This window comes from Tamandua tetradactyla, chromosome 12, assembly GCF_023851605.1.
Source record: "Tamandua tetradactyla isolate mTamTet1 chromosome 12, mTamTet1.pri, whole genome shotgun sequence".
NCBI lineage: Eukaryota > Metazoa > Chordata > Mammalia > Pilosa > Myrmecophagidae > Tamandua > Tamandua tetradactyla.
Genome location: NC_135338.1, coordinates 36,774,529 through 36,802,303, shown reverse-complemented (window position 1 = coordinate 36,802,303; position 27,775 = coordinate 36,774,529). Strand labels below are relative to the sequence as shown.

Genomic DNA, 27,775 nt, shown 5'->3' with positions numbered 1-27,775 from the left:
CACATAGCCAGCTCTTCAGCACAGCACACCTGTGTCTCCTCTTCCCTGCCTCCCCATAGCCCCAAACCATACTTCCTTCCCTTCTGTGGGGTTGAAATGAAGTTCCAACTGTCCCTGTTCATATAAATCTCTGGAAGGTAGGAAGTGTAGCCCTAGCCCCTAAGCACTGCCCTCAAGCTCTCTAGGATCCTGAGCAATAAAGCACTTTATTTAAAAACTCTGTCTGATGAAGCAGTGGGCACTGGTGCAGCGGAGGGGCGGCCGAAGCCAAGCTTGCATGGGTTGTGTTTGTAACAACCTACCTCACAGCTGGTCCTTTTTCTCATTCGGAATCAGCAGGGCAGGCAGAGCCCCATGGGATGCCGGGGTCTATAAACATAGCCATCCCCATTCACACGTGTAAAGGGGCTGCCCAGCAGATGGAGGCGGAGCTGGCCACACCTCAGAAGCACACGCTTAAGTTCTTTTGTCAGAGAGGTAAATTGAGTTTGCTCCGTGGATTGGTCCCACGTCCCCAAGTAACGTGCAGCCGGGAGATCCCAGCTAAAAAATGACAGAGGTGAACCTGAATCCTGCCTCAGTTGGTCTCCTTACCTGACATTCCACTGTCATTCCTGGCCTTTGGGGAAGGACAAAGACATGTCATGAAGTCGACTGAGGGAAGGTGTGTCTTTTAGATCTGTCCACAGTGGCCACCTGGAGACGCTCAGCGAGCCAAGTGCTTCCTCCTTGGATTACCAGCCCACTGCGGGGCAAGTTTATTGGTCTGGACCAGGACCACAATCTAAAAATACTCTGGTGCAACGAGAATATTACAGGGTCAGAGAGGGCAGGATCTGAAGTCACCAGATGGGAGCCAGTTCCCTCCCTTTCTCCTGTCTGGGGAATTCAACAAGATTAGCATAGGCATGTTTTATTTCTAGCAGAAGCTTTTTTTTTTTCCTTATAACGAGGTAAGAGTCTATTTTCACAAAAAATCTGCTAATTCCCTTCCTTTCAAATATAACTTACCTTGGCACGTAAACACACTGTCTAAACTTAATCTATCCTAATGATTGTCTATTATCCAAACTGAATTTACCCAGCCCAATTTTAAATCTGTAATCCAGGTGACACTAAATTACTAACAGGCCACAGGTGAGAGAAAGTAAGGTCAAGGGAACTGGATGGGCACCCTGATGGTGCTGGGGAGGAGTCATCTATAAACTTGTGTTTGTTCAAGCTACACAAAGAGAAAAGGACCCTGCGCAGGTGGCTGCAGTCTTAAGTAACACCTGTGTGTGAGAAGGAACGCAAATGGAGGGGTCATTGAACCTGTAAAAGGGAGGATTTTAGAAGCGAGTAGCATCAGAGCCCAGGAAGCAGCCCATGACATCAGAGAGGGTCCTTCCCGTTCTGGTCCAGTGTCAAGCTATGTCACTGGCTTGAACAGGCACTCTTCCTGTTTCAAACCCCAGCAGCCCTATCAGAGGCCAAGCACCTAGCGCAGGTATCTATTTCTACCTTATAGCTTCTGCTCCAGCCATCAAGATGGTTTTGCCCAATTTCCCCCACTCTGTTTTGCCTTGTAAAGAGTCCTAGGCTAGGCAAGACTGGCCTAATTGAATTCTTACTATGCCTTAAAATAACAAGTAGTACGAACTTTGGTAGATCTTACTGACTTACCCTTGCCTCTAAAAGTAAGTTCCAGATCCTTTGCCCCGTCACACTCAAAAAAAATCCAAACGGGCTTCTTTGGTCCTGCCATTGCAGGTAGATTTCCTTAACATATGTGCTTCTCAAAACGCACCTTGGACTACCAGGATCACCTGGGCTATCTATTAAAATGTAAATTCCTGGGACACGCCTCACATCCATTGTCTTTTAGAGGTGGATTCCGCTTTTACGCATTTAACAATTTCCTGCAGGTGGTTCTTAGACAATAGAAAACTTTTGGCCTAGGATTTGCAGTTTGAAAATATTGTGTACCCCAGAAAAGCCATGTTCTTTAATCCTGATTCAATATTGTAGGGTGGAGACCCTCTTAATTAGATTATCTCCAGGAAGATGTGGCTAGCCCAATCGTGGGTGTGGCCTTTTGGCTAGATGGAGATGTAACTTCTTCACCCATTCACAGTGGGTTGTGATTAGTTTACTGGGATCCTTTAAAAGGGGAAACATTTAGAAGAAACCTCAGATGTAGACGCTTGGAGAACAGTTGTTTCTTGTGCTGGCCAACATGAGTCCCAGACGTTTGGAGATGCAGGGCCCAGCAGACATCACCACATGCCCTTCCATCCGATGCTAAGCAAGCCAGAACCCAGAGTTGAGTCCCAGAGGATCTAAGTGAAGGCCCACAGATGCCAAGTGAGGAACCCCCACAGGAAACAGAGGCTGAAAGCAACGGAGCCCAGGAGCCAGGGACCAGCAGATGCCAGCCACATGCATTCCCAGCTGACAGGTGTTCCAGACAGCATCAGCTTTCTTGAGTGGAGGTAACCTCTTAGTTTGGATCTTGTCTCGGCACTAGGACTGTAAACTTGTAACTTATTAAATTTCCTTTTTAAAAATCGTTCCATTTCTAGTATATTGCATTCAGGCAGCTTATTAAACTAATACAACCAGCTAACCAGCCTTTCAAAATATCAATTCTGGCTCAAGGGAAAACATTTGGGGGGGATGTGAGTCCATAAATCAGCCGGTACCATTTTGCTGAGTGCCACCAGGTGCCAGTACCTTTACATGCATTATCTCCAATGTCTCATGTACCCATTAGATGAGAAAATTTGTTCAATTTGTTAGGAAGCAGCACATTTATTATTTAAACCCAGGTCCAACAAAGTGCATGATTTTGGTTTAGCTACTATTCAGCTTTTTAAGCTCAGATGGCTTGGGGATGTTAACTGTTATTGAGCATGCCACATGACAGACATTTTGCCCCAGTGCTTTGGTTTTTGCTAAGGTGTTGTAATCTATACTCAGGATTTTTTTTCCATAAATATTCTGGAACTGGTAATTTTCTAGCCAAGAGTCAAAAGGGCTCCACTTTTTTTTTTTTTTTTTTAAGTAATGGTCTCTGTGTTCTGTAGGAGTCTGTATTTGGAGAGAACCGTTAATTTGATTCAAAATACAGCCCAGGTTCCTTATCTAATTAAAAAAGAATCTTTTGGGGCCCCTAGGAGGCTGGTGTCTTAAACCCAAGGCAAAGCAGATCTTAATAGTTCAGTGCTGTACACATTTGAGTAATTCAAGCCAAAGTTAGTTTTGGGGGGTCTGAATTACATAGATCAGTACTCTGATTTTCTGCTTTAACTATGAAGTTTTGGCCAACTCATGTTGGTAGGATTAGTCTGCAGGCCTCACTGCCACCTAATAAAACAGGCAAAAATAGATTAAGGAAAGAGCTGTTGCTGCAGGAGGCGAGTGTCTGGAGCAGAGGGCACTGACTCACACTGGGGTGCAGGAAGCTGGGGCAGGGCCTGTCCGGGAAAGTAGCCTTTCCTGTTGCCAGGTAGTTACCTCTTCAGACAACATGGCAGTCTGTCTGAACCCCACTTGTGTACTTAGAGCAGTCAGTGCTCAGTGAACTTGTCTAATGGAACTAGGCATTCAAAAAATACTCTTTTAACAAGGACAATTCATTTTTTCCTCTTTCTGGGAGCACCAAGAAGCCTGGAATTTTTTTACTCCAGGAGGGATATCTTAATGCAGTAGCCTTTATGGTGAATGTAATGTATGGGGGTGAATGTAACGAGGAGGCAATAGACAAAGTCCTTGAAACCTTAGTCTCTGCAGTTGGGGTCTTTATTCCAAAAACCACTGCTCCTAAATCTTTTTTGAATCTGGGACATGCAACTTTAAGAAATCCAACCTTTAGCTTCTGGTGAAACAGGAATGATGATAGTATTTATGTTCTTCACTCCAGGGGGTTTAAATGAGCTAATGAAAGGAAACTTAGGGTAGTGTCCGGTACATAGTAACTGCTCAATAAGTGGAAGCTTTTAACCCAAGGCCCACAGTTACCCCCTGCCACAGGGTGAAAATTTCTTTCCATACCTCAAACCAGAATCTGCTGGTCATCTCTTCTTGCAAGGTTAGTGGCCATGGAGAGAAGAAAGCCCACCAAAGCCCAGCAAGTGTTCATTGCACTATTCACTCTGGATCACAAATCATCCCCCAGCTTGCCCTCAGCCAGGGGAGTAGAATTTGTCAGTCTGTAGTATGAAGGAGAGTTGCTCAGGAATGCCTCCTAGTGGATAGCAGGCTCCTTTCTAGCCTCTTAACTATTTATACTAGCCAGTCTCGTCAGAGGTCTTCTTCCAACTTTCAAAAAATTCAAAACCTTCAAGGAAACTCTAATACCAGCCACTCATATCAATAAAGCTTCTGGAGATTTGTGTTTTTAAATTATGTTTATTTAGCATATGTACACATAAAAGAGAAATCACCCTCTGATCCCACCCAGCAGAAATCATGCACAAACCCAAGGTATATGTGGAGGGGAGGGGCCCCGGCCCCAAGTTAGTGGTTGGGATGGAGCAATCCTGTGAGTCACAAGCCCCGGTCAGGAGAGGGCTGGACTGAACTGCTGAGCAGGCTATTGCCGCCTGCTGCTGGCCCTAAAATAAGCGTGCACCATAGCCAAAGGTCTGTTTGATGCCTTCAAAGTAGTACCGCTGCCAGCCCTGCCGCGTCCGCTCTTCCTCAGGAGCAGGGATGCCTCGCCCTTCCATGCGCAGCTCAGTCTCTCCATTCTTGTCAATGAAAGTCAAGGTTATGGTGGCAAAGTGTCCTAAGAAAAGACAGAGGGGAGGGTGGTTTCAGATCCAGGCCTTTTGCCTAGGACCTCCTACAGCTCTTATCCCAACTCCCATCTTCTCAGCTTTGCTACTCCATCTGCCTCTCATAGGCAAGGGTTTTCCACCTGAGTTTAAAGACTGGGGAAAAAAAGAAAAAATCTGGTGGTAATGATAATAAACAAATATGCTTGCTTACCCTCTGGCCAAGATTTAAACCTCCACTTCATCACAATATGTTTCTCAGGGACCTAAAATAATCAAAGAGGTCAGTCCAGACTACAATGTGCCCAACGCTGGTTAGGATTTCCCCTCTGCCTTTCATATGAAGCCCATCATCTGTACAACTCTCCACTTATGAGGTCAAAGTGGACCCCAAAGTTGGTCCCTCGTCCAATGATTTAGCTGCTGCCTCTCTCCTTAATATTAGATCAGGCCCAGTCAACTACGACCAGGTGAAATTTCAGTACCATAAATGGAAAGCCATATAAGCCACCAATATATATAACCTTTCTTCCATGTTTGGTTTCTCCAGAAAGAACTAATAGTATTTAACTCAAGAAAAAAATTCTAGGAAAGCGAAAGAATTCAAATCACAAAATTCTTTTGAAAAAATGCGGTTTTATTAATCTACAAGAGAGCAAAGCTTTTCATTTTACCTAGAGAGCTGAGTGGAGACATATGTCACTTTTCTGACCAGGTAAATCAGAAGATCTAGGGCCAACAAGTACTCACCAGGTCAGTGAATTCCCCAGAGACACTGCCATCTACCAGGTGAAACTTCCCACCTTTGTCTGCTTCTAACATTGCAGGAGCATGAGTAAAAGCCTGAACCAGCTGTACAGAAACAAGAAGGAGGCAGAGAGATGAAAGCTGGAAGCATGATCAGACCACCATGCTTCTCAACTGTGCCTGCCGATCTGCCCTAGCACTGACACATGCAGACATCTGGATGCAAAATGAGGGCTTCCTTCATGGCTACCATCAAATTTTGCCTTAGCGATAGCCATCCCCTCCTGCATGGTTCTCAGTGGAGCCCAGGGAGAAATGTCAGCTGAAACCTGCATGTCACACCTCTCATTTCCAAAGATGCTATCCTGCTGCATGAACAGGTCCAAGCAGTCTCTAGTCAGTTTCACACAGAGCAGGACTCAACAACCATAATTCCTTCTAAATCCATGATGCCAGTAATTTGGACCCATTTACTTTTCTGCGGCTCCCAAAAGTAGCAAGAGAAGGGAAAAAAAGATAAGTGGGTTGAACAAAGGTGTCTTCTCTTTGCCTGTGCCTGGACCAGTAATAAGTACCTCCTCTGCTCATTAAAGGATGTGCCCGCAACCGACATCACCTGGAATGACAGACAGCATGAAGCCTGAGCAACAATATTATACTTACCTCTTGGGTGGTAAACACTCTATAGAGCTCCTCTGGTGATGTCAGGAAGTTTTCTTTAAGGGTGATCTTACAAGTGGGAATTTTTACACCAACAGGTCTGGCTTGGGTTTTTGAAGGAGCAAATTTTGCCTGCGGAAGTGCCGGGGAAAACTGTCAGTTTAGAGTAATGGTGACATTACTGTACATACATGGCTTCAAGGACAGCCCTGCCATTCATTTTCAGAATCCTTTGTTATCTCCAAGACTAATTATTCCAGAGAATGGGGAGGAAGTTGGGTAAGCCAGGTGTTTCAGTCAAGAGTACATTTTCCAGAATCATCCTCAATCCCCACTGAAAACAACTACTGTAGAGAAAGGAGACTCTGATACTCATTTAAAACCCCTCAACCAACGAACAAGTCAAATCATTAGGCATTATTGAGGAGCTCAGTATAATTCTCAACAGAATTTCTATGCTTAATTAAAAAGCAGTTTTCCCACTACCTCTCGAATATCCTTCACCCTGCTGATAAAAAGGCAAAAGTTCTCAAAAACCAAGTGCTAGACCTGAACCACACAAGTTCCATTCCCAGATAAAATATTTGTCCACTATGCCATATATGGGCTGATATCTGTCAATTTCCTGATGAAGTCAATGATCTAACCCTTGATTCTCGATGAGACCTCTAATATCAAAGTATGAAAGATCAACACCCCACTTAGAGAAAAACTGAAAAGATGCATGTAGGTGAAAACCATCATGTGTGTGCCACTTCCTAATCAGTGTTAAAGGCAATCAAGAGCCTGATTTTGTTTGAAGTCCTTGGTGGCTTCCATTTGCTCTAAGAATCCATTACAAATAAATACAAACCCAATTAAATATGGGTAGGTGACACTGCAAGATCATAAGCTGCTCTAACGTAGAGGCTGGGGTCAGATAGGAAGAGGTGAGATGCTGAGTTAAGAAGGAAGCAGTGTTCTCAACTCTCAGATAACCTCCCTCCCCATCACATGGCAATATCATTTACCTTCCGCTCCTCAGCTTTCAGTGCTGGCTGCCCGGTTGAATCTACTGACTCTCCATTCACTGTAGGCAAGATCATGCCCTGGGTGAACTCTGAAAATATAAAATCCCAGCTCCTGGAAGTTATTTCTTAATAGCTGAGATTTGGGATTTCATTATAGCTTGACAAACATGAGCCATCTTAACCAAAAATGAGGGAATGATCAGGAAAGGAAGGTTCTATGTCTTTACCTTTGGTTTGGCAAGAAAATTATCTGTATATGCTATAGAATGTATGATGGGATTGTTTTAAATAGCTTAAGCCCCTTACTCAATTGAAAGCATTTTAACTTTAATGTATGTGACGTTTACTATGGAAGGTAGCTGGAGAATACAGTGGCACTTTAGTGACTTCAGGAGTGAGAGATCTACTACGGTATATGCTGGCATGTTTAGTCTCTTTTCCCCACTCTGCCTTAGCTCTGTAGGACAGCCACAAGTAGTTAGAGCATGAGCACTCCAGGTGTCCCCTAAAGCTATCACCCTCTATTGTGGTTCTTTTTGATGGTCCTTATATTAACTCCAACATCATGATGAGAACAGACTGGCAGAACTGGAAACCCAGGCAACAGTTAAGTTGACTATTCTAAGGGTCTAACTATCCCTGGAAAATGCAAATCAAAGATGATCCAGGCCTGTACTTAAGTAACAAGTCCAGAGATATCAAGTCTGTAGATCAGTGCCATCCAATAGAAAAGTAATGTGAGCCTTGAATGTAATCTCAAATTCTTTGGTAACCACATTAAAAAAGGAGAATAAATTTGAATATATTGAACCCCATATACCCCAAATATTTCAACCTTAATATAAAAAACTGAAATATTCTAAATTATTTTCTTTTTTGTACCAAGTCATCAAAATCCTTTGTGTTTTTATACCCATAGCCCACCTCGACTTGGACTAGCCACATTTTCAGTGCCCGAGTGCCCATATCAAATAATGCAGCTCTAGGTCTTTCCCTTGCTCAGAACTTACATGCTTCTTCTGAGATAAGTAACCATCCCCAAAACCTTCACCCATCTGCCAAAGAAAGGATTGACAAGCCCTTGACTGGAGTCTGACAGGTGGAAAACTATCTCCTCAAGGAATACATAACTACTCAAGGGATACCTGTTTTGAGGGTGCTGATGTAAATTCCCATTGCTTCTCTTAGAAGTTTCACCCCTTCTTCCTTCATTAAGGCCACGAGATTTGTGTCAGGCTCATCTTTGGCAAGGCTCACACTAATCTGAGTGAAAGATCAGAAGTAGGTGGTAAATGACTTGAGGGGCACCCACACTGTGGAATGTGGATGCTGAGCAATCAGGTAACTGCCGTCATTTCCAAAGGAAATGTGTGAGGGTTGGGGTACTTGTACAATTCCCCATCAGTGTTCCTTCGTAAGTTCTCTCTGCCAAGGCAAAGGTGGCTAATGTTAGAACGCAGTTTACTAGCTAAAGCAAAATAGCTAATTAAATAAGTGCAAGTTGCTCTAGAAGCTCCCATATATATATGGAATCATACACCTAGAAAACCATCTGCCATTTGGGGTTCTGAATGCTTGAACCAAACCTGGGCTATTATTCTTGAGTGATAGGTCATTTTTCTCATCTGCAAATAAGAGGATGTGGAAGACTCAGATGAGAAATTAGGAAGCACAAACCTCCACTTCATCCACGCTGTTTTCATCAGACAAGTTGGGGATCTCCACATGTCCCTTATACTGTATTCCTGACTTAGAGGTACCTGTCAAAAGCAATGGAACATCACTTAGTTTCCTTTGTTGGAAAGGTCTTCTGCTCTGGCATCCTACTTACTACTCAGCTTTCACATCTTACAGAGAGCTGAACAGAGAGGATGTCACATGCTAAATGCAACCAAACCCTCCCCCTCAAAAGAAATTACTTGATACTAACAGCACCGCTACACTGTGGTACTGAGATGTACATGGTTTTGCACTAGCATGAATTCTGGCAGGGAAGATCTGGGTCAACAGCCAATACAGTCAGTTCTGCAGTAATGCTTGTTTTGAGAATATGAATTAGTTCCAGTGCAACTGAGGTATTAGTGAAAGACTTTTATCACAATGCAAATTTCACATTTGTTTATATGCGATTTCATCCATAAGAAATACCACTAAGTGAACATAGGAGACGGCACCCACCTAACCTGAGCTGCACAGGAAGACACATCACCAACATTCACCTAACAGCAAGCTCAGTTCACAGTGTCTAATATGAGCTACACCCATCCACATTAGTTCTGATTTTAGAGGCCCTCCTTTCACCACTCACAATAACCTACAAGCTTCGACCCTTCTGATATCTGCTTTCACAAGGAAGTTTCAGGTATTTTTCAAGGTAAAGTGCCATACTTACTGTAGTAGTATGTATTTCTTACCACTTTTTTTTTTTTGGCATGGACAGGCTCCGGGAATCAAACCCGGGTCTCCAGCACAGCAGGCAAGAATTCTGCCGCTGAGCTACTTACTGGTGCACCGCCCTATTTCTTACCATTTAAGATGTGTAATACTGTGCTACCATCTTTAAGTGCTTAGCTTAAAAGAAAAAAGGCAAAAGAAAAATGAAAACAAAATATATTATTGGTAAAGTTTTTGAGTATTGTGTCCTTAACCTCATTTTCCCTTTAAGCCCTGTGATTTTTTGATATGTGATTTTGCATAGTCTGGTGATTTTTAGGAACACATGCCATTTTATGGCTGAACTGACTGATTTCAAAATTATCAACTAAACATTTATTCACCTGTACTTCTCTTGTCCCCAGTTTCTCAATCTATAGGAAAGGGACTGACTAGGCAGTTCTCTGTAGACTACTATGCTTTAGGTATATGTACAAAACAATATTTAAAAAAAAAATACACAACTTGCTATATCTACCTTTTCCCTCCCTATTTTTTGCCATTCACATGACAAATTTTTATTCAGTCATGATTTTACTTCACAGATTAAGATCCAAAGATGCAGGAGCCTAGTCATTTCACTGGTGGGGGCTTATGGGACCCTGAGAAAGTAAACTCATTTGTGTCTCACAGGGACAGAGAAGAAATTGCAGCACCTGCTTTATCTAGAATTCTAAAGCAGCAGTATTTGTGTTCTCCCTTAAAGAGTTCATAACATCCCCTGTTATGAACCTGTTCTTCTGGCTCCATAACATGTCAACTGAAATGCAGAGAACCCCTTCCCTGACAGCCCAGTATGGACTGTATGGACTCACCTGTCCAGTTCAGTTTGATGCTCCATTCATAAAAGAAGATAAGTTTGCCTTTGCGATTGTTAATGGATGCCTCTCCATCAAGCTTACTCACTTCCGTCACTTCACACCTGCCTTCCTCATTTTGCACCAGCACTGCCAGGAACAGTGTTCTCAGCTTATCTGTGGACCAGTTTGAAGCATCCCTCTCCGTCCTGCAAAAAAAACAAAACAAGACATATGGACGAACAGCCAAACGGAGGGTACAATGCTTGCACTATGCAAGATAATACAAAGCTAAAGGAGACCAAATAGTTTTAAAAGAATATACAAAAGCCTGCAGCTTCGCTCTAGTATGTCATATCAAGTTATCAAGGACCACTGCCATGCAGATTGTAATGGATCCACAAAGTAATGGATCAAGTGGAAAACTGCATATCCTGCTGAGGTCAGAAACACAGGCAGTGGTCAAAAGATGCAGCATTTAACTAAGAAGTCCAGTAAAGGATAAACCAAAACCTTGGCCTCATTAGCACAGTGTTCTGTCAGATTTAGATAGTGCTGTAAATGCCCTACAGATCCTGAGCCCTCTAGATAGCCATGAAAACTGAAATTCCAGGGCTTCGAAACAACAAAATAAAAAATTAGGTCAGCTACTCTGGGTATGTTAACAGCTGAGGCACGGTGAGATAATGAAAAGAAAAATCACTATCTGCCTCCCAACTAGTAAACTGGGATAACATGCACACAAAAAACGGCAACAAAGTAAATATGTAGTAAATACCAGACTATGAACAAAGTTCAGTGAAGTTCAAAGACAATGATATTTTACTTCTGGAAGCCTTCATGAATTAGGGCAAGCCTTTTAGAATGGTCTAATTACAAAAACATAATTGCCCAGCAACCTGAGGCAGTCCCTAGAGTTTCAACACAACTCATTTACTAGCTGCAGGTGAGAAACCGCAGCTTCAGATTCACTGAGCTCTGGGCACCGGCAGAGTTTGTTCCAAACCTTCACCCGTCGGAACGAGGGAGTGGCTCGCTATGACTGACTTTTATTTTGCCCTTAAATAACAAAATGGGAATTCCAGACCCTTGCCACGAGTTTTCCACAGTAATCTCCATAACTAGTCCAAGGCGGTATCTCTTTGAGTCTCACTAACTCCGCCGGCCACGTGTGGGAAGCTTCTTCCTGCTCAGCCTGGATGTGACAGCCAGGAGGTTAAGTTCTCATCTCCCTGAATCCCCCTCCTCTAAGGCGCAGCTCTCCATGCCACCCCCGACTCTCTCTAATCTGAGACGGAGGGCAGTGAGTGCAAGAGCCTGGAGCTACAGACCCTGACCAGGAAGGACCGACCCCACCTCCGGGGAAGGTTGCTTCCGTCCCAGCTCTATCCAGGCCGAGGTTCCAGGGACCCTGCAACACCAGTCGGGCCGCAATGCTCCCCGCGGCCTGCCCTGCTGGCCCTCACCAGTGCCAGTTGTTGACGTTGGTGGCGTCCGCCCGCTCCTCCACGATCCAGCGTGGGTCGCCCTCACCCCACTTGGCCATCGACTCTCCGATCACGCCGCCACCGGCTCCCCTGCAGCCACAGCCACAGCCACAGCCACAGCCACAGCCACAGCCTCAGCCTCAGCCTCAGCCTCAGCCTCAATCTCAGGACCTCCTGGTCCCAGGCACCCGCACCGCCTAGAAACTACTAGAAGCGGTCGCAGAACCTCCGGGCTTGCTTTTCCCTCCACCCCCCCACCCCCGCCTTAATTTCCGGCTCCTCCCCACACCCACCGGCTACTTCCGTTCCAAATAGCAGGACTGTGGGGTTCGCCTATTCTAGAGGTCTTACAAGCTCCCTCAGGTTATCCCCAGAAGCACCCGAAATTCAGCCCCTCAAACGACCATCCCTTATCCATAGGGACGGAAAGAACACGTCTCGTTGTTTCCCGGTTCCCTAAGTGGACCCTGCTGAGCCTCACGGGAGTTGTAGTCTCGTTGCGTGACCCGCAGAGAACCGCGGAAGGTCGCCCTGAAAGTAAAGGAAACGCCTAGATACGACACGCTGAGATTTCTGGGGGCTGTAGTTAAGAAGTCCCGTGGCCTTCACGGACAGCGCCTGACCGCGAAGGCAGAAGGAACCACAACTTCCAGCATGCCCTGCGGCCTCTTTCTCTAGTTCGGTCGCTGACTCCTGTCTTCCGCCCCTTCTCTATGCCGCATAGCCTGGATAGAAAGGCTGGTCCAACGGCGGTGGAGGCTGGCGCTGTCCTGAGAGGGAGGGCTCCGTGCGGAAGAGGTGAGGGTGTTCCAAGTCCCTTGATCCACATATCCAGCCTCTCAGCATCCCAATTCTACCTCTCACCCCCTTCTCTTGGTCCTCAGGCCCGACTCTTCTTCCAGTCCGGGCGACCCTGAGCTGGGACCCGGAGTCCGGATTTGGAGCTGCAAGGGAGCCCTGACATTTGGTTCTGCATTATGGATGGTCCTTCATATCCCGGAGATTCTTCCTAGTTTAACCCACATTCCTTGGTCTCATTTCACAAACCTCACCGGTGTTGGTCTGGCTCGGGAAATAATTGAATCCGAATCTCATTTCTCAGGAGCTGGTTTCTGGGGTTTCCTGAGGCTGGAAGCGTCTTAGTTGTCAGAGTTTTGTTGATCCCTTTGTCAACGTTCCTGTTATCTCCTAGGGGGAGTAGTCACTCTACCTTGTGAGACCTTCTACTGCCCTACCTTGTGGGCCCTCAGTAAACACAGGTGACGATAAAGACACGCCTCAGAAATATTTTAAATCATGTGGAAGCGCTTTTCTCAGTCAATCTTAAAATTGTTCCTGACTTCTAGAGATTTTAAATCGTTATCTCTTTACTTGCCAAATAAATCTAAGTTCTCATTTGGTGCTAGAAGTACAAATCGGTGTCAGATATCCACAGGTAGCTTAACTGTTAAAAACGATTCCAGAAATTCTCTCGTGGACTGTTGGGTTTGTTAGACACGTTCTATGCCTATCTAGAGATTTTTACTCTTTTGAAGAAATGAGCTTTCCAGTTTTTTCTAGGAATGAAGGATAGGTAGATAGTAGGACCATCCAAGACAGAGTGGAAATGGTTGAGGAATCAGAAAACCTGGATTATAGTTTAGAATAAAAGCAACTAGCAAGGTGGCTTTGATACTTAATCCTTTTGTGTAGGATTTTCCTCATCAGTAAGATAGAAAGGGAATCTGCCAGACCTTAACTGGGTTCTCCTGAGGATCACGTAAGTGATTGGGTGCTTTGTAAACTGGTACATGTGCCAGAGACATTTGTATGCTCTATACATACTGTCAACATTTGTAATGTCCACTTGAAATTTTTGTATTAATTTTTTTTTTACCTTTAGAATTGTTTAAAAATATTTTCTTTCTTTTTTGAAGGTACCATGTTGATTAATTATAAAAGGTAACATTGAGCAGGAAAGGTAATTTTGTCAGGCACTAAATGCTTTACATTTATTAACTAGTTTAATCCTCACAACAGTCCTATAAGGTAGGTTTCTGTTGTTATGCCCATCTTTTAGATGAGAAAACTGACACAGAAAGAGGTTCATGAGATATCTTGTGTTAAAAGGAAATACAGTTCAGTGCTTCCCTTCTGCTAGGCACTTTGTTAGGTGTTTCTTGTGTGCTATTTATTCTTCACCACAACCCTGTGAGGTAGGATGCTATTTTTCTCCAAAACTTAGGAAAAAAGTCGTTAACTATAATCAAAGAAATCAAGATTTGAGTTCAAGGCTGCCTGACTCCAATGCCCATATTTGTGTATCTACACGGAGTGATTTCATCATGTCTGTTGGGTCTTTTTGTTTGGTTTTGACTTCCAGGAATGAAATACAGAAAAGGAATTTTCTAGGTTCTGTAGGAGTTAGTGATGTCTGCCATGGGAAGAGAGCAGATAGTAGAAAATTCCCACCACACCTTTGCCATTCTTTTATCTCATGAGTTGAAAACATAAGAGTCAGGAAATGAGAGTAGACTATGTATGTCAAGGATCATCAGAAGACTCAATGGGGGCTGCCACGATGAGGGTTTCTCAAGCTTCTTTTGAGAAATGGCCTATTGAAATAAAAGGAAAAGCAAATTGATCCATTAGAATTTGACAGTTTATGACCTTTGGAGTTGCTTTTGTGCTGTGGAATTTTTTATACCTAGTTCTTGGCTTAAACCATATTTTTCACTCTCATTTAGTTGACAATGACAGTGTAGTTTATAACTCTAGGGTAACCCTCTTCTTCTCCCACATCTCCCTCTGAGTAACGTATTGTTTTAGAGTAGTTACGAGAGGGACTAATTCTTTATATACTTTATTTTCTTGGCCATGCCTCATTTCTCGGAATTTGGCCTACATTTGTTGGCAAATTAACCATGCTTTGAAGACTTGAAGATACAGGCAGGATAATTCTCCTTCTTTTATGCGTTTATTCTTTCAGGCATTTTAAAGCATATGTGACAGCAGGATATTTGTCAATTTTATTCACTGCAGTATCTCCAGAGAACAGTACCTCAGGGATGGCATTCAAAAGATACTTGTTAAATGCATGAGTGCGGTTATTACCTATTTTGTGTGTGCTTTTGATTGGTCACCTTTGTATTTTCAGCACAGCTGTTGATGGATTCTTAAAACATCAGCCTGCTTTGTACTATTACCTTTACACATGCCTATGCTGAAACCAACTCTGTTGTAGGATCCTCAGGATGAGGGTGTGTCTTCTACTTCTTTATATCCCTTGCACCACCTGAGAAAGTACTCTGAACAAAATAGGTGCCCTAGGAATGAATGGATACTTGTGGGTAATTAGAGGATCAAAAGAATGGTTTGACCAGCTAGAAATTCAATGATAAGATTTTATATAGCAGGCTCAGTATTTGATTTACCAGCTTCTTTTATGCATTCCCAGTTTCTGAGAGTTAGAACAAGGAAGTCTAAAGCTTTTGAAGCTCTTTTGGGGGGAACCCAGAAGGGGCCACAATTCTGTCTTCCACTCCAGATGAATCGGACAAAGGGTGACGAGGAGGAGTATTGGAATAGCTCCAAATTCAAGGCTTTCACCTTTGATGATGAAGATGATGAGCTCTCACAGGTATGTTTCCACAAGTAATTGCTGAAGGTTGCACCTTCCTCTACAGTATCACTCAAAAATTCCTTCCCCTTGCAATCTACCTAATCTGACTTTGACCATGTCTCCATTGGGCTCAGAAATGTTCTGTGTCGGATCTTTAGAAAAAAGCTTAATGGAAAAGAGTCCTCAGGAAAGAGCAAGAAGGGCTGAAAAAACAATTCTCTGCCCTTCTTAATTTCATTTTGTAAGACGATTCATTTCTATCAGCCCACTACCCCTCCCCCCCAGGACATCAGGTCTTTTAGTCATGCAATATTTATTATTTTTGAATGATGAACTGGATTGAAGGTTTTACTGATATTTTGATGTGTCTCTTTACAAAAGAGGAAGCAGGTTCGTTTTTGGAGAAGTGAATAAATAAAGTTTACATATCAAGTGATTGCCAGGTCTGTGGTTAGGACTCAAAAGTGCTTTGATTCCTCCTCACTCTTGCCACTGGACTGCATTGTTGGTTGAAAAACAATTTGTTTTCTTACTAAATATCCAGGAGGCTAGGCTTTAGGTTGCAGAAAGTGAAAATGTTGGCCATCTTCAGGTCCGTTCCTCAGACTTCTTAATTGTAAAAGAGAAGGGTAGAAAGATGTGATTGCCTGAATGTCCTGCTTTATGTCCCTCTCCAGTTAAAGGAATCCAAGCGAGCAGTGAATAGCCTTCGAGATTTTGTGGATGAGGATGATGATGATGACCTGGAGAGAGTCAGCTGGAGTGGGGAACCTGTGGAAAGTGAGTAGAGGAAGCCTTATGAGGTGATTGATATTCAGGGTTGTTGTCGCTGTAATGAAGGTTCTACTTGTTTTTCTCCTAAATACTTGTTGTGAAAGTTTTTTTCTGATTTGTATCATGTATCTGGAAATTTAACCCCAGAAGAAGTACTTAGGGAAATGTAGCAGTAGTTCCTGTATAGCTCTCTAGGTCTACTGTCCGAGGGCTAATGCTTGGTTGAATATTTCAGACTCAACTGGGGTACTTGTTAAAACTACAGATTCCTAAGCCTGGAGATTCTGGTTCTGATTCAGTAGGTTTAGGCATCTCGATTTTGAATAAGTACCCAAGGTGATTCTAACATGTCACATTTGGGAACTTCTGAGTTGAAAATTTATGACTGATTGATAGAACTTACTTCCCTAGCCACCAAGTCTCACTGCCTGGCTGCTGTATAGTACCTCTTAACACCTTTGCAGACTCCGTCTGATTTTTTTTTTTCAATTAATTAATTAATTTATTTTTTAAACATAACAACGTACAAACACGAATGTTCTTACCATATGATCATTCCATTCTTGATATATAATCAATAACTCACAATATCATCACGTAGTTGTATATTCATCATCATGATTTCTTAGCACATTTCTATTCAGAAAAACAAATAAAAAGAAAAAAGAAAAAAATTCATACATACCATACCCCTTACCCCTCCCTTTCATTGATCACTGGCATTTCAATCTACTAAATTTATTTTAACATATGTTCCCCTTATTATTTATTTATTTTTAATTCATGTGTTTTACTCATCTGTCCATAAGGTAGGTAAAAGGAGCATCAGACACAAGGTTTTCACAAACACACAGTCACACTGTGAAAGCTGTATCATTGTACAATCATCTTCAAGAAACATGGCTATTGGAACACAGCTCTATATTTTCAGGCACTTCCCTCTAGCCTCTCCACTATACCTTAACTAAAAAGTTGATATCTATATTATATGTAAGAATAACCTCAACTCTGTTTGAAATCTCTCAGCCATTGACGCTTTATTTTGTCTCATTTCTCTCTTCCCCTTTTTGGTGGAGAAGGTTTTCTCAATCCCTTGATGCTGAGTCCCAGCTCATCCTAGGATTTCTGTTGCATGTTGCCAGGAAGGTTTACACCCCTGGGAGTCATGGGGAGGGCAGTAAGTTTGCTTGTGTTGGCTGAGAGAGAGGCCATATCTGAGCAGTAAAAGAGGTTCTCTGGAGGTGTCTCTTAGGCCCTTTTTTTTTTTTTTACATGGGCAGGCACCGGGAAAACGAACCCGGGTCCTCTGGCATGGCAGGTGAGCATTCTTGCCTGCTGAGCCACCATGGCCCCTTAGGCCTAATTTTAAGTAGGCTTAGCCTATCCTTTATGGGGATAAGTTTCATGTGAAACCCTAAGACTGAGGGCTCGGCCTATTGCTTTGGTTATCCCCACTGCTTATGAGAATATCAGGAATTCTCCACATGGGAAAGTTGAATTTTCCCCCTTTCTTGCCATTCCCCCAAGGTAACTTTGCAAATACTTTTTTATTCACTGTTTAAATCATTCTGGGATTTATTGGGGCATCACTCTGGACAAACCTACAAAATTTCATGCCCTACTCAAGGTTCCATGTACTTATGGTATTCAATTAAACTGACAACATAAGATATATTAGGAAATGCACTAGTCAAAATATAAATTTTGTATCAAATAAACATTTTTTGCTTTAGTCTCACACTTAAGTTAAAGTTTTAAAATATGAATTACCATCTATTTTCAATACCCTGCAGTATTGACATTCCTTTGTTCTTCCTCATGCAAAAACATTTTTAAATTTGCATTTAGTCACTATCATTATACACTCTAGGCATTCCTAGATTATACCATCTCAGTCTTTATTTGCCTATCTTTCCTTCTGATTTCATTTGTGCCTCCAGCCCTCCTCCATCATTTTCACATTCAGCTTCATTCAGTGTACAAACATTGAATTACAGCTAGGTAGTATCGTGCTATCCATTTCTGAATTTTTACAGTCAGTCCCATTGCACAATCTGTATCCCTTCAGCTCCAATTACCCAGTATCTATCCTATTTCTATCTCCTGATGGTCTCTGTTCTTAATTGAAATTTTCCAGGTTCATTCACTAATGTTAGTTCATATCAGTGAGACCATACAGTATTTGTCTTTTTGTTTCTGGCTAATCTCACTCAGCATAATGTCCTTAAGGTCCATCCATGTTGTTACATACTTCATAACCTTATTCTGTCTTACAGCTGCATAATATTTCATCATATCTATGTACCACAGCTTGTTTAGCCACTCACCTGTTGATGGACATTTGGGCTGTTTCCATCTCTTGGTAATTGTAAATAATGTTGCTATAAACATTGGTGTGCAAATGTCTGTCTGTGTCCTTGCCCTCATGTCCTCTGAGTAGATACTTAGCAATGGCGTTGCCGGATCATATGGCACTTCTGTACTTACCTCCTGAGGAACCACCAAACTGCCTTCCACAGCTGTTGTACCATTTGACATTCCCACCAACAGTGGATAAGTGTGCCTCTTTCTCCACATCCTCTCCAGCACTTGTTGTTTTTTGTTTTATTGATAATGGCCATTCTGGTGGATGTGAGATGATATCTCATTCTGGTTTTGATTTGCATTTCCCTAATGCAAATTAGGGATACAAAGGGAAGTTGTGCATCTCTTCATGTGCCTTTTAACCGTTTGCATTTTCTCTTTTGAGAAGTGTCTGTTCATATCTTTTGCCCATTTTATAATTGGGTTGTCTTGTCTTTTTCTTGTTGAGTTGAACAATCTCTATATTTTCTGGATACCAGACCTTTATCTGATATATCGTTGCCAAATGTTGTCTCCCATTGTGTAAGCTGTCTTTTTACTTTCTTGACAAAGTTCTTTGATGCACAAAAGTGTTTAATTTTGAGGAGTTTCCATTTCTTTTTTTCTTCAGTGCTCTTACTTTGTAAGATCTAGGAAACCACCTCTTATTATAAGATTTATAAGATATTTTCCTACATTTTCTTCTAATAGTTTTATAGTCTTAGATCTAATGTTTAGGTCTTTGATCCATTTTGAGTTAATTTTTGTTTAGGGTGTGAGATGGATCCTCTTTCATTCTTTTGCACATGGATATCCAGTTCTGTAGGCACCATTTATTGAAGAGACTGTTCTGTCCCAGGTGAGTTGGCTTGACTGCCTTATCAAAGATCAATTGTCCATAGATGAGAGGCTCTATATCTAAACACTCTGTTTGATTCCACTGGTTAGTATATCTATCCTTATGCAATTACCATGCTGTTCTGAGCACTGTAGCTTTGTAATACGCCTTAAAGACAGGTAGTGTGAGACCTCTGACATCATTTTTCTTTCTCAGGATATTTTTAGCTATTTGGGGCACCCTGCCCTTCCAGATAAATTGGTTTTTCTATTTCTGAAAAGTATGTTTTTGGGATTTTAATTAGTATTGCATTGAATCTATAAATCAATTTAAGTAGAATTGACATCTTAACTATATTTTGTCTTCCAATCCATGAACACGGGATGCCCTTCCATTTATTTAGGTCTTCTATGATTTTTTTTAGCAATTTCTTATAGTTTTCTTTGTATAGGTCTTTCATATCCTTAGTTAAATTTATTCCTAAATATTTTATTCTTTTGGTTGCAGTTGTAAATGGAATTCGTTTCTTGATTTCCCCCTCAGATTGTTCATTACTAGTGTATAGAAACACTACAGACTTTTGAGTGTTGATCTTGTAACCTGCCACTTTGCTGTACTCATTTATTAGTTCTAGTAGTTTTGCTGTGGATTTTTTGAAGTTTTCGACATGTAGTATGTCATCTGCAAACAGTGAAAATTTTACTTCTTCCTTTCCGATTTTGATGCCTTGTATTTCTTTTTCTTGTCTAATTGCTCTGGGTAGAACTTCCAACACAATGTTGAAGAACAGTGGTGATAGTGGACATCCTTGTCTTGTTCCTGATCTTAGGGGGAAAGTTTTCAGTCTTTCCCTGTTGGGGATGATGTTAGCTGTGGGTTTTTCATATATTCCCTTTATCATGTTGAGGAAGTTCACTTCTATTCCTATCCTTTGAAGTATTTTCAGTGAGAAAGGGTGTTGAATTTTGTCAAATGCCTTTTCTGCATCAATTGAGATGATCATGTGGTTTTTCTGCTTTGATTTGTTGGTATGATGTATTACATTAATTGATTTTCTTATGTTGAATCATCCTTGCATACCTGGGATGAATCCTACTTGGTCATGGTGTATAACTCTTTTAATGTGCTGTTGGATTCGATTTGCAAAAATTTAGCTGAGGATTTTGGCATCTATATATATTAGAAAGATTAGCCTCTAATTTTCTTTTCTTGTAGTATCTTTGTCTGGCTTTGGTATGAGGATGACGTTGGCTTCATAGAATGAGTTAAGTAGCCTTCCCTCCTCTTCAGTTTTTTTTAAGAGTTTGAGCAGGATTGGTACTAATTCCTTCTTGAATGTTTGGTAGAATTCACATGTGAAGCCATCTGGTCCTGGACTTTTCTTTTTTGGGAGCTTCTTAATGACAAATTCAATTTCTTTACTTGTGGTTGGTTTGTTGACATCATCTATTTCTTTTCAAGTCAATGTTGGTTGTTCATGCCTTTCTAGAAAGTTGTCCATTTCATCTACATTGTCTAGTTTATTAGCGTAAAGTTGTTCATAGTGTCCTCTCATTACCTCCTTTATTTTTCCAGGGTTAGTGGTTATGTCTCCTCTTCCATTTCTGCTTTTATTTATTTGCATCCTCTCTCTTCTTCTTTTTGTCAACCTTGCTAAGGGTCCATCAATCTTAATTGGTTTTCTCATAGAATCAACTTCTTGTTTTGTTATTTTCTTGGTTGTTTTCATGTTTTCAATTTCATTTATTTCTGCGCTAATCTTCGTTATTTCTTTCCTTTTGCTTGCTTTGGGGTTAGTTTGCTGTTCTTTCTCTAATTCTTCCAAACTATGTCTATGTTTTGATTGGGGAGTTTAATCCATTAATGTTTAGTGCTATTACTGTAAGGACAGTACTTTCTTCTACCCTTTTGCCTTTTGGATTATGTATATCATATCTAATTTTTATTCTTTTTACCTTTACTGACAGTCTTCATTTCTACATTCTTCTCCACACCTCTCTCTCCTGTCTTTTCCTGTCTGTCTCTAGTGCTCCCTTTAATATTTCTTGCAGAGCCAGTCTCTTAGTCACAAATTCTCTGTGATTTTTTGTCTGAAAATGTTTAAATTTCCCCCTCATTTTTGAAGGACAGTTTTGCTGGATGTAGAATTCTTGGTTGGCAGTTTTCCTTTTTTAGTAAGTGAAATATATCATAGCACTGTCTTCTGGCCTCCATGATTTCTGCGGAGAAATCTACTTATCATTTTATTGGCTTCCCTTGTATGTGATGGATTGCTTTTCTGTTGCTGCTTTCAAAATTCTCTCTTTTTCTTTGACATCTGACATTCTGATTAGTTAGTGCCTTGGAGTATGTCTATTTGGATCTATTTTGTTTGGGGTATGCTGCAATTCTTGGATCTGTAATTTTAAGTCTTTCATAAGAGTTGGGAAATTTTCAGTGATAATTTCCTCCATTCGTTTTTCTTCTCCTTTTCCCTTCTCTTCTCCTGGGAGAGACCCACAACACATCTATTTGTGTGCTTCATGTTATCATTCAGTTCCCTGAGTCCCTACTCATATTTTTCCATTCTTTTCCCTATATTTTCTTTTGCTTGTTGGATTTCAGATGTCTTGTCCTCCAGTTCACTAATCCTATCTTCTGCCTCTTGATATCTAACATTGTAAGTTTCCATTGTTTTTTCATCTCTTCTACTGTGTCTTTCATTCCCATAAGTTCTGTGATTTATTTTTTCATACTTTCGATTTCTTTTTGTTTGTCCCTTGCCTTTTTTATAACCTCTCTCAATTCATTGATTTGATTTTTGATGAGGTTTTCCATGTCTGTAGGAACATTCTGAATTAATTGTTTCAACTCCTGTATCTCATTTGAATTTTGGTTTGTTCCTTTGACTGGGCCATATCTTCAGTTTTCCTAGTATGATTTGTTATATTTTTGCTGGCATCTAGGCATTTAATTTCCTTTTAGTTTATTCTGGAGATTGTTTTCCATTTTTTATACCTAGGATTTTCTTGCTGGATGACTTTGTTGCCTGTCTGTTCTTTGAAATTCAATTCAGCTTATTCTAGACTTCTAGCTTAGGTTTTGTTTAACAGATCAGAATTTTTCAGTTCTTGCATTCTTGTTTCTTGCCCTGCCTGTATGGTGCCTTTTTTTTCCCTCTTAGGAGAGTCTTCTTAGGTATTATAGACCGCAGCCAGGTTTTCCCAGACCAAACTGGCCTCCTATCAGGAGGAAAGAGTCTTCTGCATCAGATTTTCCTGAGGGTGAGACCCAGCAGGTTGAAAGACTTCCTATGAAGCCTCTGGACTCTGTGTTTTTCCTGTCCTGCCCAGTATGTGGTGCTTGTCTGCCTGCAAGTCCCACCAGCATGAGGTGATGTGGTACCTTTAACTTCTCCTGAGACTCTCTCTGCTGGCGGTGTGGTTGAGAGAGAAGAGAGGTTGTAGGCTGGCTTTAATGACTTCACTTTACCAGACCCTGGGGTCTGAATTCCTTGAGGGAGGGATTCCACTTGATCTGGGCCCCCCACCCCTCTCCTGGAGAAGGCACAGGCTCCAGACAAACTCTCAAATAAGCTTAATTCTGCCCATGCCTGAGGCATTTGGAGCTGAGAAGCCCTACAGCTGTATCCAAAGAGTAGTCAAGCCATAGAAACACAGCCACAAAAAAGAAAAAGAAAAATCCTTTTTAGAGCAAGACCCCCGTTTGCTAATCAAGAGCTTAAGTTGGTACATTGCTGTCTGTATCTCCAGGTCCTTTGTGCCCCCTCCTTTCCTTCAGGGCCCAGACCCTTTCAGATATTATGTGCTATCCGATCCAAAAAACCTCTGTTGTTTCTCTTTCTTTTTTCTTTTTCTGTCAGCCCTGCCTCCTGTGTGCTGGGGCAAAAACCAGCAACCTCAGCTTTTACTCCAGGTTTAGCTGAGCTGGGAGCCTATTTTTAATAGTCTGAATTAGTAAATTAATTCCACAATTGGAGCTTGGTTGCACTCAGCCTGTGCTGCTGGTAAAGTTTCTTTCCTTTCTCCTCTCGGAACCAACCTGTGGGGGGAGGGGTGCCAGCACCACAGCTTGGGTAACTCATGGTTCTGAGTGAGCTTGTCCAGACTGGTGTACACTGTGTGTCCAGTCACTGACATGGCCCCAGCAGTTATTCTGTACTGTTCCCGTTGCTCTGGAGGACGAAATAAATCCCACTCCTCACTAAGCTGCCATCTTGATAGTGCTCTCCATATGATTTTTAAACAATTTGTTTATAAGCTTTTTTAAAAATAGAATATACTGCCACATGGTTTAAAATTCAGAAAGTATCAAAGGCATACATTGAAAAGTTTGTCTCGCACTGTCAAGTATCTATGCAGTTCTCAGTCCCTGCCCTCCAAAAAAACTCAGTGTTATTTACTTCCTGTGTGTTTATCTAAAGATTATTTTTGCATAGAAAAGCATATGGGAATACATATCTTTTAAAAAAATTCATTTTTCTAGAATATACATAACAAAATTTACCATTTTGCCATTTTTAAGTATCATTCAGTGCCAGTAAGTACATTCACAATGTGGTGTAACTATCACCATTATCTATTTCCAGAATTATTTCATCATCTCAAACAAAAACACATTCTGTTACCATCTATCCCCAGCCCTACCCCCTCAATCTAGTCCCTGATAACTTCTCATCTATTTTCTGTTTCTATGCATTTACTTTGTTCTAGTTACTTCATATAAATGAAATTGTATAATATTTGACCTTTTGGGGAAATGGGAGTTCTCTAACTTTATTCTTCAAGATTCTTTTAGCTATTTGGGGGTCCTTGAAATTGCATATGAATTTTAGAATGGGTTTTTCTCTTTCAGCAAAAACAACCATTAGGATTTTGCTAAGGATTGCATTGATCCCTAGATTGCTTTGGGCATTATTGTGATCTTAATATCAAATCTTCTAATCCATGAACATGGGCTGTCTTTCGATTTATGTAGGTCTTATTTTATTTCTTTCAGCAATTATTTGTGGTTTTAAGCGTATAAGTCTTTCACCTACTTGGTTAGATTTATTCCTAAGTATTTTATTCTTTTAATGCTATTGTAAATAAAGTTATTTTCTCAATTTCTTTTTCTGATTGTTCTGTTCTGGCGTATAGAAATACAAGTGACTTTTGAGTACTGATTTTGTCTCCTGAAATTTTGCTGAATTCATTTATTAGCTTTAATAATTTGTGTGTGTATTCTTTATGGTTTCCTACATATATGATTGTGTCATCAGCAAACAGAAAGAATTTTTACTTCCTATTTTTTTCCTTGCCTACATACTGTGTCTAAAGCTCTGTACAATTTAAACATTAATTTCTCATTCTCTGTTTCCTCCCCCTAGTAATCTGTATTCAAGTTTCTGACTCTATGAATTTGCTTATTCTGATTACTTTATATAAGTGAAATCATACAATATTTGAACTTTTGTGTCCGGCTTATTTAACTCAACATGATGTCTTCAGAGTTCATCCGTATTGTCACATGTATCATATTTTCATTCCTTTTTGTGGCTGAATAACATTCCATTTTGTGTATTCATAAACCACATTTTATTTATCCATTTATTGGTTGCTGGACACTTTGTTCCTGCCATCTTTCGACAGTTGTGAATAATGCCACCATGAGCATCAGTGTGCAAATATCTGCTTGAGTACATCTTTTCTTTTTTTTTTTTTTTTTTTTTTTTTTTTTTTTTTTTAAAGGAAAGACAGAGAGAAGGAAGGAAGGAAGAAAGGGAAACATTTTCTTGTTTTTTTTATTGTATTCTGTTTCTCCGTATTTGTTACATGGGCTGGGGCCGGGAATCGAACCGAGGTCCTCCGGCATAGCAGGCAAGCACTTTGCCCGCTGAGCCACCGCGGCCCGCCCCTTGAGTACATCTTTTCAATCTGTATCTAGAAGTGGGATTTCTAGGTCATGTGGTAGTTCTGTGTTTACATTTATAAGGAACTGCTAAACTGTCTTCCACAGCAGCTGCACCATTTTACATTCCCACCACACTGGTAATAGTCTGTATTTTTTAAATAGTAACTATTCTAGTGGGTATGAAATGGTAATTAATTGTGGTTTTGATTTTCATTTCCCTAATGGCTGATGATGTGCTTTTTGGCCATTTGTATATCATTGGAGAAATCTTTATTCAAGTTCTTTTTACCCATTTTTGTTTATTTAAAAATTTTAATTGACTTGCTAATAGGCCTTGAAATCCAGCTAGTTAAATAAAAATATATTGCTCATTTTTTAGTTGGTTGTCTTTTTTGTTGTTGAGTTGTAGAATTTCTTTATATATTCTAGATATTAAAGCTCTTATTGGATATTTGCTTTCCAATATTTTCCCCCATTCTGTAGGTTCTCTTTTTGCTTTCATGATGTAGTTCTTTGATACACAAAAGTTTTTAATTTTGATGAGGTCCCATTTCTCTATTTTTTTCTTTTGTTGCTTGTGCTTTGAGTGAGAAGTCTAAGAAACTGTTACCTAACACAGGATCCTGAAGATGCTTCCCTATGTTTTCATCTAAGAGTTTTATATTTCTAGTTCTTATATTTAGGTCTTATTTAGTCAATTTTGAGTTGATTTTTGTTTATGGTGTGAGGTAGGGGTTCACTTTCATTGCATATTTACATCCATTTGTCCTAGCATCGTTTGTTGGAGAGACTTTTCTTTCCCAATTAAGTGAACTTGCTCCTCTTTTCAAAAATCAATTGGTCATAGATGTGAGAGTTTATTTCTGTACTTTCATTTTAAATTCATTAGTCTGTCCTTGTACCAGTACCATGCTTCTTTGATTACTATAGCTTTGTAATAATTTATCAGATCAGGAAGTATGAGTCTTCCAACTTTGGTCCTCTTTTTTCAAAATGGTTTTGAATATTTGGGGTCTCTTACCTTTCCATTTAAATTTTCTTTTTTTTTTACCCCTAACCCCTCCCTTTCGTTGATCACTAGCATTTCAAACTAAATTTATTTTAACATTTGTTCCCCTGTTATTTATTTTTATTCCATATGTTCTACTCGTCTGTTGACAAGGTAGATAAAGGAGCATCAGACAAGGTTTTCACAATCACACGGTCACATTGTGAAAGCTATATCATTATACAATCATCTTCAAGAAACATGGCTACTGGAACACAGCTCCACATTCTCAGGCAGTTCCCTCCAGCCTCTCCATAACATCTTAACAAACAAGGTGATACCTATTTAATGAGTAAGAATAATCTCCAGGATAATCTCTCGATTCTGTTTGGACTCTCTCAGCCATTGACACTGTCTCATTTCACTCTTCCCCCTTTTGGTCGAGAAGGTTTTCTCAATCCCTTGATGCTGAGTCTCAGCTAATTCTAGGGGTTTTCTCAATCCTCTGATGCTGAGTCCCAGCTCATTCTAGGATTTCTGTCCCATGTTCCCAGGAAGGTTCACACCCCTAGGAGTCATGTCCCATGTAGACGGGGGAGGGTGGTGAGTTTGCTTACTGTGTTGGCTCCTTCTATTTAAATTTGTTGATGGTTTTTCTGTATCTTCAGAGAGAGCTGTTGAAATTTTGATAGATATTGCATTGCATCTGGAAATCACTTTGCGTAGAATTGACATCTCAACAATAAGTAACCCTCTAATCCATGGAACATGGAATATCCTCCTAGTTATTTGGGTCTTTGATTTCTTTTAACACTTTCTTTTAAAGTGTTTTGTAGTTTTCTCCGTACAAATACATCCTTGATTAGATTTATTCCTAGATATTTGATTTTTTTTTAGTTGCTATTATGAATAGAATTTTTAAAAATTTCCTCTGCAGATTGTTTAGTACCAGTGTATAGAAACGTTGCTGATTTTTTTATTAATTAAAGAAAAAAATAAATTAACACAACATTTAGAAATCATTCCATTCTACATATGCAATCAGTAATTCTTAACATTATCACATAGATGCATGATCATCATTTCTTAGAACATTTGCATCGATTTAGGAAAAGAACTAGCAAAACAACAGAAAAAGATATAGAATGTTAATATAGAGAAAAAAATAAAAATAATAGTAATAATAAAAAGACACAAACAAACAAACAAAAAAAACTATACCTCAGATGCAGCTTCATTCAGTGTTTTAACATAATTACATTACAATTAGGTATTATTGTGCTGTCCATTTTTTAGTTTTTGTATCTAGTCCTGTTGCACAGTCTGTATCCCTTCAGCTCTAATTACGCATTATCTTACCCTGTTTTTAACTACTGCTGGTCTCTTTTACCAATGACATATTCCAAGTTTATTCTCGAATGTCGGTTTACATCAGTGGGACCATA

The 27,775-nt window shown here is 40.6% G+C and overlaps 2 protein-coding genes across 7 annotated transcripts in view; one reads left to right on the top strand and one right to left on the bottom strand.

Moving 5' to 3' along the window:
• Positions 1–4,379: 4,379 nt before the first annotated feature.
• AHSA1 (activator of HSP90 ATPase activity 1) lies at positions 4,380–12,363 on the bottom strand. The gene is made up of 9 exons (XM_077123199.1): positions 11,874–12,363; positions 10,426–10,616; positions 8,855–8,937; positions 8,323–8,440; positions 7,178–7,266; positions 6,171–6,299; positions 5,511–5,612; positions 4,975–5,026; positions 4,380–4,771 (listed from the first exon to the last, which is right to left on the bottom strand). The coding sequence occupies exons 1-9, from the start codon at positions 11,951–11,953 to the stop codon at positions 4,599–4,601; spliced, it is 1,017 nt and encodes a 338-aa protein (XP_076979314.1). The 5' UTR covers positions 11,954–12,363; the 3' UTR covers positions 4,380–4,598.
• The window catches only part of VIPAS39 (VPS33B interacting protein, apical-basolateral polarity regulator, spe-39 homolog), a 59,127-nt gene continuing 43,540 nt past the window's right edge, over positions 12,189–27,775 (top strand). The window contains exons 1-5 of one of the 6 annotated variants that reach the window (XM_077123198.1): positions 12,189–12,692; positions 12,779–13,153; positions 15,031–15,133; positions 15,421–15,513; positions 16,173–16,275. In XM_077123198.1, coding sequence (XP_076979313.1) covers positions 15,128–15,133; positions 15,421–15,513; positions 16,173–16,275 — 202 coding nt within the window. In that variant the 5' untranslated portion in view covers positions 12,189–12,692; positions 12,779–13,153; positions 15,031–15,127. The other 5 variants (XM_077123194.1, XM_077123193.1, XM_077123197.1 and 2 more) reach the window with 5 other exon arrangements.